The sequence below is a fragment of the Pleurodeles waltl genome, chromosome 9 (genome assembly GCF_031143425.1).
Source record: "Pleurodeles waltl isolate 20211129_DDA chromosome 9, aPleWal1.hap1.20221129, whole genome shotgun sequence".
NCBI classification, from domain to species: Eukaryota; Metazoa; Chordata; class Amphibia; order Caudata; family Salamandridae; genus Pleurodeles; species Pleurodeles waltl.
Genome location: NC_090448.1, coordinates 993,581,557 through 993,596,785, shown reverse-complemented (window position 1 = coordinate 993,596,785; position 15,229 = coordinate 993,581,557). Strand labels below are relative to the sequence as shown.

The following is a 15,229-nucleotide window of genomic DNA, read 5'->3' as shown; positions in this document are numbered from 1 at the left end:
GCGAGTGGGTTCGGGGAAGGGACCGAATCCCCAACCTGAACCTGGCTGAGTAAAGTGCCAGCACCATGGATCCATTTTGCGCAAACTGCGCCTTCAGTTCAAGTTCAACTTGTTTGATTGCATTCTTCCCTTCTCGTATGGAACTCTGACTTTTGCTTATCTTCCAGCAAACCTTTCAGGTGGACCGTGCATCTTTTACATGAGCAGAACTCATGCCACATCAAATTGCTAACACTGTTGAATTAGAGACTCATTCAGAGAAAAAAAATTGCTCAGTCTTTTCTATGTAGATGTATCTGATGTGAAAGGTTATGAAATCAATGTGTTAATCCACTTCTATTGCTTTACAGGGATTGCTTTGTTTTTTTTGTTTTTGTTTGAAACTAGAGATATGTGAAACAAAAATTCATTGGTCAAAGGGCGGAATGTACTGCCATTTTATAAGTTTTGTTTTGACCAATGACTTTGTGTTTCACCACTGCGCATATTAGTTGCTCAATGTTCACCAGTAGCACATGGTATGTTTTGTTCAGTTTAGCCGCCTATGGGCTTTGACATTGCATTAGTCATTACATTCTGTATTCTGCTTATTGGCTTTGACATGGCATTAGCCATTACATTCTGTATTCTGCCTATTGGCTTTGACATGCTGTATCCAGTCTAGCCGCCTATTGGCTTTGACATTGCATTCCTATTGGCTTTGACATGATGTATTCAGTTTAGCTGCCTATTGACTTTGACATGCTATTAGATATTCTGCCTATTGGCTTTGACATGATATCATATATTACATTTTGTATTCAGCTCCGCTGCCTATTGGCTTTGACATGATATAAGACATTGCATTTTGTATTCAGCTTAGATGCTTATTGGCTTTGACATGACACTAGACATTGCATTTGATATTTAGGTTAGCTGCCCATTGCCTTTAACGTGGAGTTAGACATTGCAGTTGAGAATCCAAGCTGTATTTTTCCAAGCTGTGTTTTTGCACCAGAGAACCAAGATGTTTTTCTCACAGTAGACTAGACATGATAAGAGAGAGTACATGGGTGTTGTTCTCTCTGCTTGAGCTTGGGAACAGGAGTAGTCTTGGAGACCTGGCCAGTCTCCAAAAGGCTTGCTCAGTTTCCCAGGTCTGAGAGGAGGGGGCACACCTTTGTAACGAATGTAACAGGCTGCAGAGGGTCAGATTCGAATCTGCCGGACCTCGTGCTGGAGCTTGGCGCAGGCTGCCAGCAATCCCGTGTGGGTAGATGAATCTCTCTTTCTCGCGGCTGACAGGGGTCATCAGCTTGCAGACCTTAGAAAGATGAAGCTGTAGATAGTTCCCACACAGTGAAGTATTTGTTTTGCTTTGCATTCAATATCTTATAAATATAACCTGCTGTGTATATTGCAAACTGATATATTTTGTTTGATTAACGCGGACTTGAAAGCTACTAATTCGTCATTCATAAATATTGTGGTTGGGGAAGAATTAACAACAATAAAAGTCTTCTTTGACCTCAGAAGTGCATTTCTGTTGTGTTATGTTATGTTAGTGCTTAGAAACTAAATAAGAGCAAAGCACTACAAGGGTTTAACACATGAAAGGCTGCAAACAAAAGATAAACATTAGAACGCACACCTAGTCCAACACTGCAAATAAGGGGTGCGTGCCGGTAATCTTCACCACGCAGCAAATGGCAGAGTTTTTGATGAACTCCAAGCCACAAGCCGAGTTGCAAAACTCAGCAAACTTCACTGGCGGAGCGGAATTTACCGCTCACCCCTAATGATAAGCAATACATGCACAACCAAACTTTTTGAGGCACGCTTAAGGGAGGGAAGCAATCTGTAAGATTCTGTACTGATGACATTGCAATCCAGCACAACGCCACAGAATGAATGATAGCAGACCCAGGGAATGCTGGTGAGGATGCAAAGGGAGGGGGACCATTTATCATATCCGGTTGTCTTGTCCTTGTTTAGGTCAGTTTTGGGAAGAAGTCCTAGCCACTATAGCAGACACTGAGGAGAAAAACCTGGCTAATGATCCTACGTCAATCCTGCTGGGGCTACCCAGAGGAATGCATACCTCCTTTCTCTCCCCTTAAGGGAAAATAATCTCCCACTTGAAGCGGACTATAGTGAGACTGAGGGAAATATCTCATCGAAAACACCACAATGTGGCTGCACAAGATCTGCTACCTGTTAGCCTATGAAAAGACTGCAAACATCCTACAGGATGCATCATATTAGGTGAACAGAATGTGGGACTCAATCTTGGAATATCTTAAGGTCAAAAAGGCCTTATCTGCCCCAACAGAATATGAGCGTTGATTCTGCTGTACCATAGCAGAACACTGATTGAAGACACATGAAAACATTTTGTTATTTGTCCACTACATTATTTTCTATATTTGCCAAAGTGGTATTAGGGGAGGATAGGGAATATTGGAGGGGATGGAGTAGGGGGGTTGAATAGTTCCCATGTTGGAAGAACCTCCAGTTATACCTGTGGGTATGCCTGCTTTGTTGCGGTATGGAATTTTTTTTTTTTTTTTTTAAACTGAAACTTAAGTCAATTCCCCATCTCCAATCTAACAGAAGCCCAATTGAGAACCACAATGCCAAGATTTATCAAATGATAACAAATGCTAGTGCGCAAGGCACAGATATAAAGCATGAGGCATACATAAATGAAACAAAGAAATGATAACACACAAGCATATACATGAGATACAATAGACTAATCAATGTGCAACTCCAGGGTGCACAGTTCACCCAGTTCGAGGTTTAGCACACTTCTCGTACACTAAAAACATATCAACCGGATTGACCGAATATGGCTAGTTTTGCTAAAAAATCCTTTCACACCATACCTGTCCATGTGGCTTGTGCTCCCTCTTATCCATCCATTAAAATGATCACTTTCACATTAATTTAAAGCTTCCTACTGATTTATACATCGCAGGAAGAACACCCTGATCGTAGTTTTAAGGGTCTCCATCGTATGCATACCAGTGCAACCCCTTGCTTCGTTCTAAATGGATAGTGTTTCTTTGTCATGGATGTTGAAAAAATCTGCTCTTTGTTGGCTGCCATAAACTTTTGCAGCTCCTCCAATGATCGCCTTATCGTTCCGGGTAGACTCTTCATTAGGAAGAGTGTGATACTGCTGGCTCTCAATACAGGATCAATACTTTCTAACATTAAAAAGACTGTGACATTACCTGAAGAGTGATCTGGTTAAGATTCACCACAATTGCCTGTAGGCTCCATCACAGATCTAACCACAGGTGGGTTTGGGACAAAAGTTACAGGCTTCTTGAGAAGGGCTATTTACTCCTTCTCTGACTTTACAAATCATAGTTGTACGAGCAGTTATCTACAACTCGGCATACTATAAACAGCTATACTTGAGGAACAGTACATAATTGTAGATAAAAATGAATTAGTAAATGTTCTTTTAATCCAACGTAAACAAAACAACGACAGTTCATTTTTTATAAGATATATTTTCTTTCTGTGTAGCTGAACTGAAACACTTCTCACTACAGAGGGCTTGTGGTAGTCCGCTTGCACAATTCTAGCCACTGAACATGAGATGCCATTTACACGCACAATCTCACTAGAATTATGGACCACAATAAGCAGCTTTGTCTAGATCACAGATCACACAGATGTTCCTATGTCAGTTTGTCGGTTTGTTGCCTGGATTTCTGCCTCCAGAGCAGTTTTCCGTCTGTCCTCACGGTAGCCCTTCAAGAGCTGGTTCAGTAAAGTCTTTTCACTGTCTCTTTTTTTGACAATAAGGGGTGGGTAAGGATTTCCTTTATACTCAATCACTGCCATTTTAGCCCGGTCCAGGTTCTCCCGATTGGGGATTTGGTACATGCCGGTATAGCCACCTTGATATGAGGCATAGCGTGGAGCTAGCATCTTGAAGAGCTTGTGGATAAGATCCTTTTCCTAAAACACAGAGAAGACAAGAATGACGGGTTTTTTCTATTCAACTAATTTTGCACATTTGGGTCAACAGTGCTGCTTCATGCGTATGCAGGGATTTCCCAACAGATCTAACAATGCATTTCACACCTCCCTAGTGCCACAATGGTGCATCCACAAAGCATAAACACGCACAGGCAAAGACAATGTGTTTGATGTTCGTACTGGAGTGCAACAAAAGCAATAAAAATGTCTGCTTCCATGTAGGACAATTAAAACAAAGCATTAAAAGGAATTAAATGTGTACTTTTCAGATGTAAAATAGTCCTTTGTGCATTCCAATGGAGGGGGAAAGATACACCGAAAGGCCAAAAGAAGGCAAGACTAAAACTCTTCTGTTGGCTTATCCAAGTTGTGAGTGGCAAAATCTCAAGCCAATGATTGCAAGTCGCTGAGCAAAAGAAGCCAGTGGCTCAAGGAGGCTGAAAAAAAACCCATGGAGCATGCATACATTACAGTATTTTTGCCATGAATGTACATGTCAAACCTAAACAAGCACATTCTTTGAAAACCCGCCTTACGGTCATGGAGGATGGCTAATGAAGGCAAGGATGAAATAAAACAAATCGATAATTTTCTATTCAATTACAGTTAGGCATTTAACAAGAAAGAGAGACTAAGGGCATGGCAGAAAAAAACAAAACACAAATCACTGAAAAAAGGGATTACAAAAAAAACTGGGGGATGCTGATGTTACATAATATAGAAATAAAATATAAAACACAATGCTTCTTTGACAGGTGTGGCATTAGAAGTGCGGTAGACATTAAAAGTTCTCCATCGGGGCATGTGGGAACTAAGATGCTAGAGAGGTAACTACCTAAACCTTAGTGTAAATATATAAGACAGGTCAATTAAGTAATCTACCTTATAAGCTCCCTTCTTGGTAACTACTATAGAGAAGACAACCAACTCGAACCAAGTTTCACTTCACTTAGAAGGGGGTGGCAGGAGTTAGAGTTACTAGCACTGACAATACAGTCACATTGAATCTCGTATTGTTACACTCACAAACCTGCCTTTTTATCCTCCACTCGGAAGTGCTAAAGCCGTATATTTTTTTTGTTAAACGAAAACAAACACTTAGCCATGTGCACTATTGTGTGGGCTGGCGGAGTCATGATTGTGCGAGTTCTCAGTCAGAGCAGCTGCTCATTAGCATGTATCTCACTTTTTCTCAACTGGGCTCTGTTCTGAATTGTGCTGCTAGAGGTGCCAATAGTTAGTGACATTCTTCATATTATCCAGGTATGGCCCTTACTCTCTTGTTGCTGGAAGCAGCGATAACGCTAGGGTCAAGTACGTATAACTTTAATATGTCAGATTCTTGACATGGCTGAGATGATGAATCACTGGATCAGATGGTTTGCTGCCTCTTTCCCTCTAATGGTAATTTGGAACTCATTGGTCTTTTTCAAACATGATTGCTGACTTAAGATGTAGAGGCAATGGTCTTGCACAAAAGGCCCAGATACAGAAATCAATGACCGGTTGTCTATCCTTAACCTTAAACTCAAGTTTCACAGGTACATGATTGAGAAACTCATACAGTGGAGGATTTTTGGGTCTTGGCTAGACAGCGCATGCATTGTCTCGAAGAGACATGTATTCAATATGTGGGCTTCAGCCCGAACATAGGCTTCCCATTTTCTGGATCCATCGTCACACTTTTATTATTTCTCCCTATTTGTCCACGGCATGCATGCATGCATGCATCATGTCTCTTCCTGTATTTAGCCCTCCCCGAGAGCATGGACCAATTACTACTATCCATCGATTGCTCCCATTTTAGGAACAGTTTTAGGAACTATTTTTTTTATTGTTTTTGAGCACTTCACAGTAGCACTTCTGTCTGTGTTTTCACTCGCTCTGTTTCTGTAAGTTAACCCTTTAAATTTTGTTCTTATCTTGTCACATTTGCTGTGCATTCAAAGACCAGGAGCAAGTGTCAGACACTGTTTTCAGAAGGTGCACAATTACTTTTCTCTCTCTTACTTCAAAGTCAGAGGATTTTTTGTTAATGTCCCAGCGTTGCTTACCCCTCACTCAATCCCCTCCCACTTCACTGCTTGACCCGTCACCCCACCTCCTCTGGCATCGCTGCTTGCTCCTTTCCTTGCTTTTTTTTTTCTTTAGGCATGGGGAGATTTTTTTTTTTTTTTTTTTAAACAGCATGGATGTTCATAAAAGCCGTAATGCCTTCTCAAATGGAGCCTCTTTAGGAATAATAGCTTATTCCCAAGATGTTGAATAATTTGTATGTTGATAAAAGTTGTCAAACCGATTTGCAGGGCAGTTAACTCCCTGCAGCACCACATATGTGACAGACGTGCTTCATTTTGCTTGTGTAAGGGGCTCCGCCTCATCTTACAAGTGTTGGTGTTTTCCTTTATCTTTTTAAAAGCTTGGATTTCTCAATTGTTGATCCTCTTTTAAACAGAATTATGTTTATACTGTTTGACTTGTCCAAGAACACACTGCGTCACTGAAGAGATTGAACTTTACGCTTTTCTCTTTAAACCAGTGCAACAAGCACTATATAAAAATCACTCAACATTTAAATCAAAGCAAATCACACAGCCTATTTTGGATCCTCTTTTGGTGTTTTACAGCTCCCAATTTCGCTGTTCCACTCTTATCTTAGTAATGTGGTGAGGACAGAGTGTCTGAAATGAGTTACCCACTACAGCCTCCCCTGGTGTCCAACGCAGAAACAGTGGGTGCACGAATGTCGAGTTCTCAGCAGAAGTCCTTTTTGGAAAACTATAGTTGTTAAAAGAAAATAAACCCCAAACAACAGCCGATTCAATTTGTTTTGTCTCTTATCTTTGATGACAATCATTTTGATCACTACTACAGCACCAAACATTATAACAGTTTCTCCCATAGGATACCCACTCCTTTGAAATTAGCAGCTGTTTGTTTTTTGTCCCTAAAAGAAGGTGATGCGTGGTAGACCGTGCATGAACTCAGCAAGTATCTCTTAAAATACCATTGCTCCAATCGTAAACCAGTAACTGGGAGGATGCAGCATTCATAACCACCATTGCAAACAAAGCTAAAACAAGCCCAATCCTTTGACATGCAGGAGCAGAGATTTTACTGATTAATTTTATAATTGATAATGTACTGATCATTGATGAACTAATGTGTGAAAACAGGTGACTTTTGTAAATGGCCACCATAATCCATTTTGTTTTTTACTTAGGCTAACTTTAGTGGTAATAGAGTGATTTTTCATTTTCTCAATGCTTACTTAAAAGAGTGTTTTAATAGTTTATAGACGTGTAGACAGCTACTGCTAGTGTTTTTTGTTGTGTAATGTCTTACAAGGTCAAATTTATTAGGTCATTGCTAGAGTTTGACTGTCCTATTGTTTTAAAAATGTCACTAACGTGTGATTTCTTCCTCGAGGATTGAAGTAAATGCAACAATGTTAGACGTTTCCTCCTGAACCTGAGATTCTGCTGAGTTGGAACAATGGAGCCACAGAAGAGACAGAAGAGTAGAAGAAATTGTTATAAATTGAGTTTAGCTAATTATTTTGTCATTGAGAAATTGTCAAATGAGAATTCAGTGTACTATGAATGTGTAACTTTTAGTTATCTAACCTTAGTTTTATTGGCTAAATGCACAACACCCAATGTCCTGACCAATCATGAGTTTTGTTGAAGTTAATATAATGTTCTGTCACTTATTCTTTTGTGTTAGAGAGAGAAAGAAGAGTGAGGCAGACCAGACTGTATGAGATTTTCCAGTGATATTTCAGTCATGTAGGCATAGGTGATGTATAGATCGTTCCTACTGATGGTGTCCCCTTACAGAAGTGATCTTCCTGTTATCCTATGGGTATCATTTTTATTATAACCCGAGTTAGTATGTTTTTCTAAATCTTTTACATGAAGCCCAACATGTTAACGCTAATTAGAGGTTAGTGAGGGAGTTTGCCCTTACATGCTCGTGATTCATATTGATGTTCTTTGACTTGTTGCTTCAATGTATTTTATCTCACTGCTGCAGATTTTGGTGTTATTAAATTGTGTCTTAACACTTAAATTAATTTGTTTACTTGCTTTAATTAAACTCAGTTATATAAGGCGTTCTACCCAGCCATTGATGATTTTGTATGTATATCATTTGTGTTTTGAATTATTTTCATGACTTCAGCATTGTTAATATAGGGAAATAAATCTAGAATCCTTCTTAATAAACTGGTGTGGTCATTGAAGCCTAATTAGATTATTGATTTCTTGTTTTTTTACACTTATTATGACATGCACTATTGACATTCCCTCAAATCAATGTTGTGTCTGTCCATTGGCTTAATGCGCGAGATCCACTATTTAGTTTGAGGTAATAGCTAGGATTTCACCGCACTACAGCAGAAGTAAGTAGCGCTTTTTGGCCCATTTCTTTTGTTGTTACATTGCACACAAGGTATTTCATACTTTCAAGTGTATGCTGGGCTTCAAGGCTGTGCCAGAAAATGAAAACCTCTCATGCATAGGCCAGATGGATACAGAAAAAGAGCAGGCTTCCCCTACCACCCAGTTCGGTGTAGCCACCCACCTGGTTGATGTACCTCGGGCCTGTTCCTGACGGGTAAAGAGAGAGAGTGCTAAGATGGGGTTCCCATTCGATTTGTGGCAGCTCTGCTGACAACTATAAAAAGCCTGCCGATTGATGGCAAACGTAATGAGGATTTACATTTATACGGGCCTTAGTCTAAGGGAATGTTTGTGCAGGGTGCCAGCTCATTTCATATGCAGCTCCAAGCAGACTGCATAAGTTGACATATATATCGTATCACCAAGATGGTATGCACTTAATCAGCAACTTGATGTTTCGCCTTATTTTATTTAAGCTTAGTGTGACCCCTACAGATTTGGTTTAAAGTTCCCATCAATGCTTAAGGAGATGTACTTCCCCTGGCAAACACATTTGCAAGTATGGATGCTTTGTAGGCAGTTATACCTTCATGGGCAAAAAACTAAATACAGAGATGGTACATTTATCATTTAAGGTCTGTACTTATGTTGTCAGACACATAAAAGGTATAACTTACACAGTATAGGAATCTATTTTTAATGGATACAATGATAAATAACCCGTTATGCCTGGAGATGGTTTCATGAGACAATAAGGCAGGTTATTGAGTGCTCATACTATGGGAAAAAGCCAGACATTACCATGACATTTGCAGTAATTTGCACCTGACAGTCTTCCACACCTCACATAAGCAAATCGGTGTTGCAGGCGTAACTAATGACTGCAGAGTCCAATCCCTGTATCCATTCTCCCTGCACGGACAACAAGTGCAGATAGGTCCTCACCTCCTGCTTTATTGTAGCTTTCCCCACAACTTAAATGTGAAACCAATGCTTTAGTGTTAGGCTCACTTGGCTGTCGGTGAATCCTTGTGAAATAATGACTCCTTATCGAGTTTCAAGACTGGAGGCAACTCCCTCATAGCACTTTTTATTTTCAACCCCGTGCTGCACAGTAGCCACGCTGTTTGCTGTACAACATGCTCATAAAAACATTGACAAAGCCAATAGAGCTGGCATAGGCGAGATCTATTGGCTTTGCCAATACTTGTTCTGTATATTCTGTGACTTCTAGTCTTGGTTTTCTAATAGGATAAACTACAAATCCCAGAATGCATAAAAACATGGACTAGATGAGTTACTTGAACACTGAACTGGGAACCTTGAGAGCTCTATTTATCTGGGGACAATACATGATGGACAGGCCAACTCCAGAGGACTGACAATTCCTCTAGCAATGCTCCCTTGTATTGGAGTGTTTCAGTGTGATTATGTTTGTTATTTGAGTGACAGTAGTCAGTGAACTGTCTGCCCTATGTAACTTTATCAGCTGAGGCATTACCATTTCCCTTCGTAATCATCAATATTGGAATGTTAGAACGATAACTTTGATGTATTTTGCATGGCCTAATTTACCATCCCACTTTCCTCACTGCCTCCCCTTCTCCCACCACCTTCCCTTGTTTACATTTATTTGCCTGTTATTGTACTCTTATTTTCACTTGATGGCTTTTCCTGGTATGTACATATATACTTTATACTCCATGTATTGTTCCCCTTGTAGCCATAATAGATATATGAAGAAGGGATGCATCTTTGATACTTGTTGCCTATACATGCCCACAAATTGGGAATGGCCTCAGTTGTCTGTACTGGTTTGCTGCTTCTTGTTTGTCCACTATTTTGAGTATTTACGTACTAAAGATTTTTAATCTTTTCATTCACATGAATGTAGTGTTTGCTGGAACTGTCTCCAAAACACAGCCATTGAAAGGGTTCTGTAGACCTTCCAGTACCAAAGACTTAGTCAATGTACCAACTTGGGACAAAGAACATTGCGAACGGCATCCTCTTGGATTCATTGAACATTACATGAGTAAGGTGCATATTAGGTAATAAATGGTCCTGTGAGAGTCACAGGAATAGTTAGAGGACTCCAAACCCTCTTTCATCATGTACAGACATACACAGGAATGTATTTTTAGGATTTATTAAAATCAAAAGTGCACACAATATGATTAGTAATTACTCTGAAAACAAGAATGTGGCAATGCTAGTCAATATGCAAAACAATAGAAAATACTGTAACATTATGACAGTAATTTAAGATTTATCTACCTTCCCTGACCCTCTCCCCCTTCACTCACCGAACTAAGCTAATCTTAGCACCAAAATATGATTCAATGCAGTTTATATACTGCCTGAACATTGCAGAGTGTTTTAAAATAAACCACATAGAAGCCACTCTAGGTTGTCACCTTCTTATGCTCTGTGAAACACTGTTTAGTAACAGTAACTATCTCAGATTCCATGAAACCTTGTTGACTATTTAAAAACTTTAAAAAAAAAAGAAGAATGTATCAGGCAACGCTAGGACAAATGTTTAAACAATATATTCGAGCAAGCTGAATTCTCATTGCACAGAAAATAGTATTTAAATGACATTTGCAATTATACATTTGTATTTAAAATATTAACAAATAATGCAAAAGGGAGATACCCAAATATAAAATATATGAAGAATATATCAGGCGATTCCATTGATGTCGATATTTTCGATAGTCTACGTTTTATTATATGTTCTTTACTTCAAATAAAAACATGCAGTAGGGTAATGTGATAAATTACTCCCTTAAGGTTCCCTGCCTAGAATGGAACTCTTACCGTAAGCCAGAAGTCAGCCATCCTCATAGCTTTCTCATCTGTGTCGCCTTTCTTTCCATATTCAATTATCTATAAGAAAACCGAATAGTCAATGCTGTGCCTCTTGAAGAGGATACGCTTATACACTAGTTTGAGATAGAAAAAGGCCCCAATGCAGATGTCTCGTATTTCTTGATTGTCGCCCACACCACATCCACACACGGTTGTTACTATGAGGCCTAACCTTACAAATGGTGGTATAATACAACTGTTCTCCTTCTCCCTAATCTTCTAATGTACCGGTGTGTGGTGCTAGGGTGGTACAACCCTCTGCAACGTGTGGGACCATGACCCTTCCAAATTCTTCCCACTTATATCATAATAATACCCCTTACCTGTTCTTGAAATGTAGCTCGTACCCTTTAATAACATCTGTGGTACAGTGAGCCAATTCTATTCTTCATGACCGAGGTAAAATGATCTGCCACCATGTATCACACCTATGGGACAATGACTCTCTCCCATTCTGTCCATTTGTGTTACAACCCTTATCCTCGATAGTGGTACAAAGACCCTCCACTGCTGAGGCACAGTGACTTTCCTCCAATCCTCCCATGTATAGTGCAATAACCCTCCCCAAAAATTTCCGTATGTGACACAACACCGTTCCCAATTCTTCTTGCCTGCAGTACAAGAGCTCTCCCTTGTTCTTCCTAGCTGCTGCAAAAACGACCCTTTCCCAGTCTTCCCTCCTGTGGGATAATGCTTCTCACATATTGTTACTACATCTGAGGCAGAAGTCACTCAGCATGTGATACTGTAAATCCCCCAAATCTTCTGGACTGTGATACACGTACCACTGACTCCAATTGTACCCACCTATACGATGACAATTACTCATCTCTGGAAGCAGTGGAGCAATGCCTTTCTCCCATTTCTCCAACCTGCAATACAATGACTGTCACCTATCATTCCAAACTCTACTAAAATTACCCCTAGAGATTTTCAAGGGGGATCATAAACAGTCATTTGTTTATACTAGTAATGTGCTGCAGGCCCTAGTGAGAGACACCACTTGTTTTGTAATTATCTTGTTCACTGCATCACTGAAGAAGTTCCAAGTACGACTTCAAACCTCCATCCAAGTCTCACTACACCCTTTATTAAACAAAATGTTTTGATGAGTAGAGTACTGCATCAAGGACACTTAGCAGGGAAGGGACCACGATCAGTTTGAATAAAAAGGTACTCCGATGTCTCCACAAACCAAATCAACAAAGAGGCATAAAGAGTGGGGTGACAAATGAGGGACTTAGATGATTAAGAAATCGAGTTGTAGTTTTACCAACATTAATAACTGTGGAAACATTGGGCAATTTTAACAGTGGGAAACATTCTTTGTTACCCTTTAACACACCCTAGTGAATTCTACACACACCAAGCCAGGGCCGGTAGGCAGCAGCACATGGCGCTGAGCTTGGGGGAGCTATGTTAGAAATAACGTATGAGTTTAAAAGCACCTGCTGCAGAGTTCTTTGTGTGCCCAAAAGTTTTTAGGCAAAAACAAAAAAAGTCGAGCTAACGCTGGTGATTAATGGTCCTGCTGGAGAGGATGGCGCAGAGGATCAATATGCCTGTTGCAAACAACGTGTGCCATGCAGATCACAGATTGGGATAGCTCGGTGTATTACTTATTCCCTCACAGGTATCCTTCTGTTGCTTGCTGGTCATAAATTAAAATCCTAATACAGTGACTTTTGAACGGCCAAAGAACTTCAAGCAAACTGCCTAGAATAGATTAGGATTTTTTTTCCTCCCGTTTCTCATTATCTATGGCTAATGTTGCTAATAAGGGTTAATACATTCCTATTTTAAAAGCTAATCCCAACTAGTCCATTACAACAAATGAAATGTATGTGAGACGGGTGTAATGGAGAGATGGGGGGGCACTGTTGGAGGGCGGTAATGAGGGAACAGGTGGAGAAGGAGGTAATGGGGGTTGGAGGGGCAAAAATGATTGCTGCACCGAGAGCTAAAGCTGGCCCTGCACAATATAATTTCCTTTACCCAAAGGACATACGTTGGAGACGTCTGCCACCCTGTGGCAGAGACGGGTTCTCCCGTCAATCATGCTGCACCGAGCCCAAGTTTAGTCTTCACTTTACTGCGTGGCACGTGGTTCTAAAATTCGAGACCAATAAGGTTTAATTTCCAGACCTTCTGCGCCACACCCACAAGACTAAATCATCTACCTTACAAGTTCATCTACATGTTGAAACGTCTTTTACAAATGTCCCAATGAAACCACCCCCCCCCCCCCCCCGCCTCCTCGTATGCCCCAACCTATCCCTTAACCCTAACTAGCCTGCAGCTTCCATCCGGCAGCCCCAGCACCTTGCTCACCCGTTCTGCATAGAAGCGCAGCTCGTCGGCGCGAGCCCACGTTGTCTGTATGCGCTCGTGCCGCACCAGCGCCGTCAGCAAGTTCCGAAGTATGTCCAGGCGCGAGCGGGGCCCCAGCCCAAAGCGGCGAGCCACGCGGCCGTGGGAAATCCCCAGGGCAGGAAACAGCCTCATGGCGCCCGGAACAGGTGCGTTGGGTGAGAGTAAAATCAAGTGATCCTCAATGTGCCAGAGTGCTGCAGAATACAGGTGAACGATGCCACCGGAAGTAAACTGTATTATTGGAAGTCGTTGGGACGTATTGCTAGAAGTCAAATGTGCTGAGCGGAAGAGGTTGTTGTTGTTGCCGGAAGTTAACTGTGCGGGGCGGAAGCGCTTTAGTGCTGCTGCATAAAGTGGTAGAGGATACCTGTCAGAAACTACAGATCGGCTGTTGTGCGGTACAGGCTTAAAAAATGGTACATCAACTTTTTTCGGACATGAAGGTTCTGTAGATTCCAATGGGGGAGGTGCTCCCAATGACAAGGACGGGGCAGCGCAAACCTGAACTATTCGGGTTCAAACCGGACAGGTGGCAGTCCCATTTCTGGAGGGTGAGTAGCACGACAGCAACATTTTTAGGTATCGTATATAGAATATGGCAATACAGACTGTGGTCAAACCTATTATTTATAATGCACACAGAGTGGGCAACCTTTGGATCCGCCTTTTGCTCATTCTCGGATGGCTTTGTTGTTTGTTTCCTTAGATTCAGATGGCTTACCCCCCTGACTCGCCCAGGAGCAGGTCAGTTTCAAAGTGTTCTGATTGGTTGATTTGTATCCGTCCACTGCAGAGGTTGCATTCAGGAAATTACTTTTTTTTATATTAGGCACTCTGCTAGAGTGTATATATGTTATTTCGGTGTTCTCCATGTGCTGCACGTGCCTTCATTTTGCTCCCTATGCCCCATCTCTGTGTGTACCCATGATGGCTGTCTTTGAATGTATTTGTAATAGTTAAATAAACCCATTCAAACATGGCCACCGCAGATGCATTGTCACTGTTAGAAATGGGGTCGCTGGTCGGCAGCCAGTTTGCACTCTGTCCAAGCAAGGCCCCTCACTGTAGTCAGGGTAGGGGAGATACACACTTAGGGTAACCCTTGCTCCCCCCCTTGGTAGCTTGGCACAAGGAGTCAGGCTTATCTCAGAGACCATGTGTAAAGTATTTGTACCAACACACACAGTAATACAATGAAAGCACCACCAAAGGGACACAAAATCAGTTTAGAAAAATAACCAATATTTATCTACATCAAACAAGACCAAAACAACAAACATCCAACAAACACAAGCAAAGTTATGAATTTGTAAATTAAAAATAGTCTTAATCCATGGAAATCAATGGATGTGTTGTTTTTACACAAAGTACCTGGTTTGCGTCAAAAATAAAGCTGCACGGGTGAGCGTACGCCGGAAAAAGAAGACTCAAAAAAGCTTAGGATTCAGCCACCTGCATAATTTTGTCAGCAGGTTCACAATGACACAGGTGTTTTTCCCCCCACTTATATACAGATCAGAGTTGGACTGGGAAATAAGAACAACTATGGGGAAATTGTTTTTTTCCCAATGCGGGGAGCAACACGGCGTACCAATAGGGTA

The 15,229-nt window shown here is 41.0% G+C and overlaps 2 protein-coding genes across 7 annotated transcripts in view; one reads left to right on the top strand and one right to left on the bottom strand.

Annotated features, from left to right (window-relative positions):
* Positions 1-3,435: 3,435 nt before the first annotated feature.
* MRPL17 (mitochondrial ribosomal protein L17) lies at positions 3,436-13,950 on the bottom strand. Its single transcript, XM_069208518.1, has 3 exons — positions 13,587-13,950; positions 11,205-11,273; positions 3,436-3,957 (listed from the first exon to the last, which is right to left on the bottom strand). The coding sequence occupies exons 1-3, from the start codon at positions 13,758-13,760 to the stop codon at positions 3,661-3,663; spliced, it is 540 nt and encodes a 179-aa protein (XP_069064619.1). The 5' UTR covers positions 13,761-13,950; the 3' UTR covers positions 3,436-3,660.
* ZNF410 (zinc finger protein 410) overlaps positions 13,942-15,229 on the top strand; it is a 142,822-nt gene continuing 141,534 nt past the window's right edge. For 4 of the 6 annotated variants that reach the window (XM_069208517.1, XM_069208516.1, XM_069208513.1 and 1 more), the window contains exon 1: positions 13,952-14,179. In XM_069208517.1, the coding sequence (XP_069064618.1) occupies positions 14,087-14,179 (93 nt within the window). In that variant the 5' untranslated portion in view covers positions 13,952-14,086. Of the gene's footprint in view, positions 14,180-14,334; positions 14,373-15,229 lie in introns of all 6 variants that reach the window. The other 2 variants (XM_069208515.1, XM_069208512.1) reach the window with 2 other exon arrangements.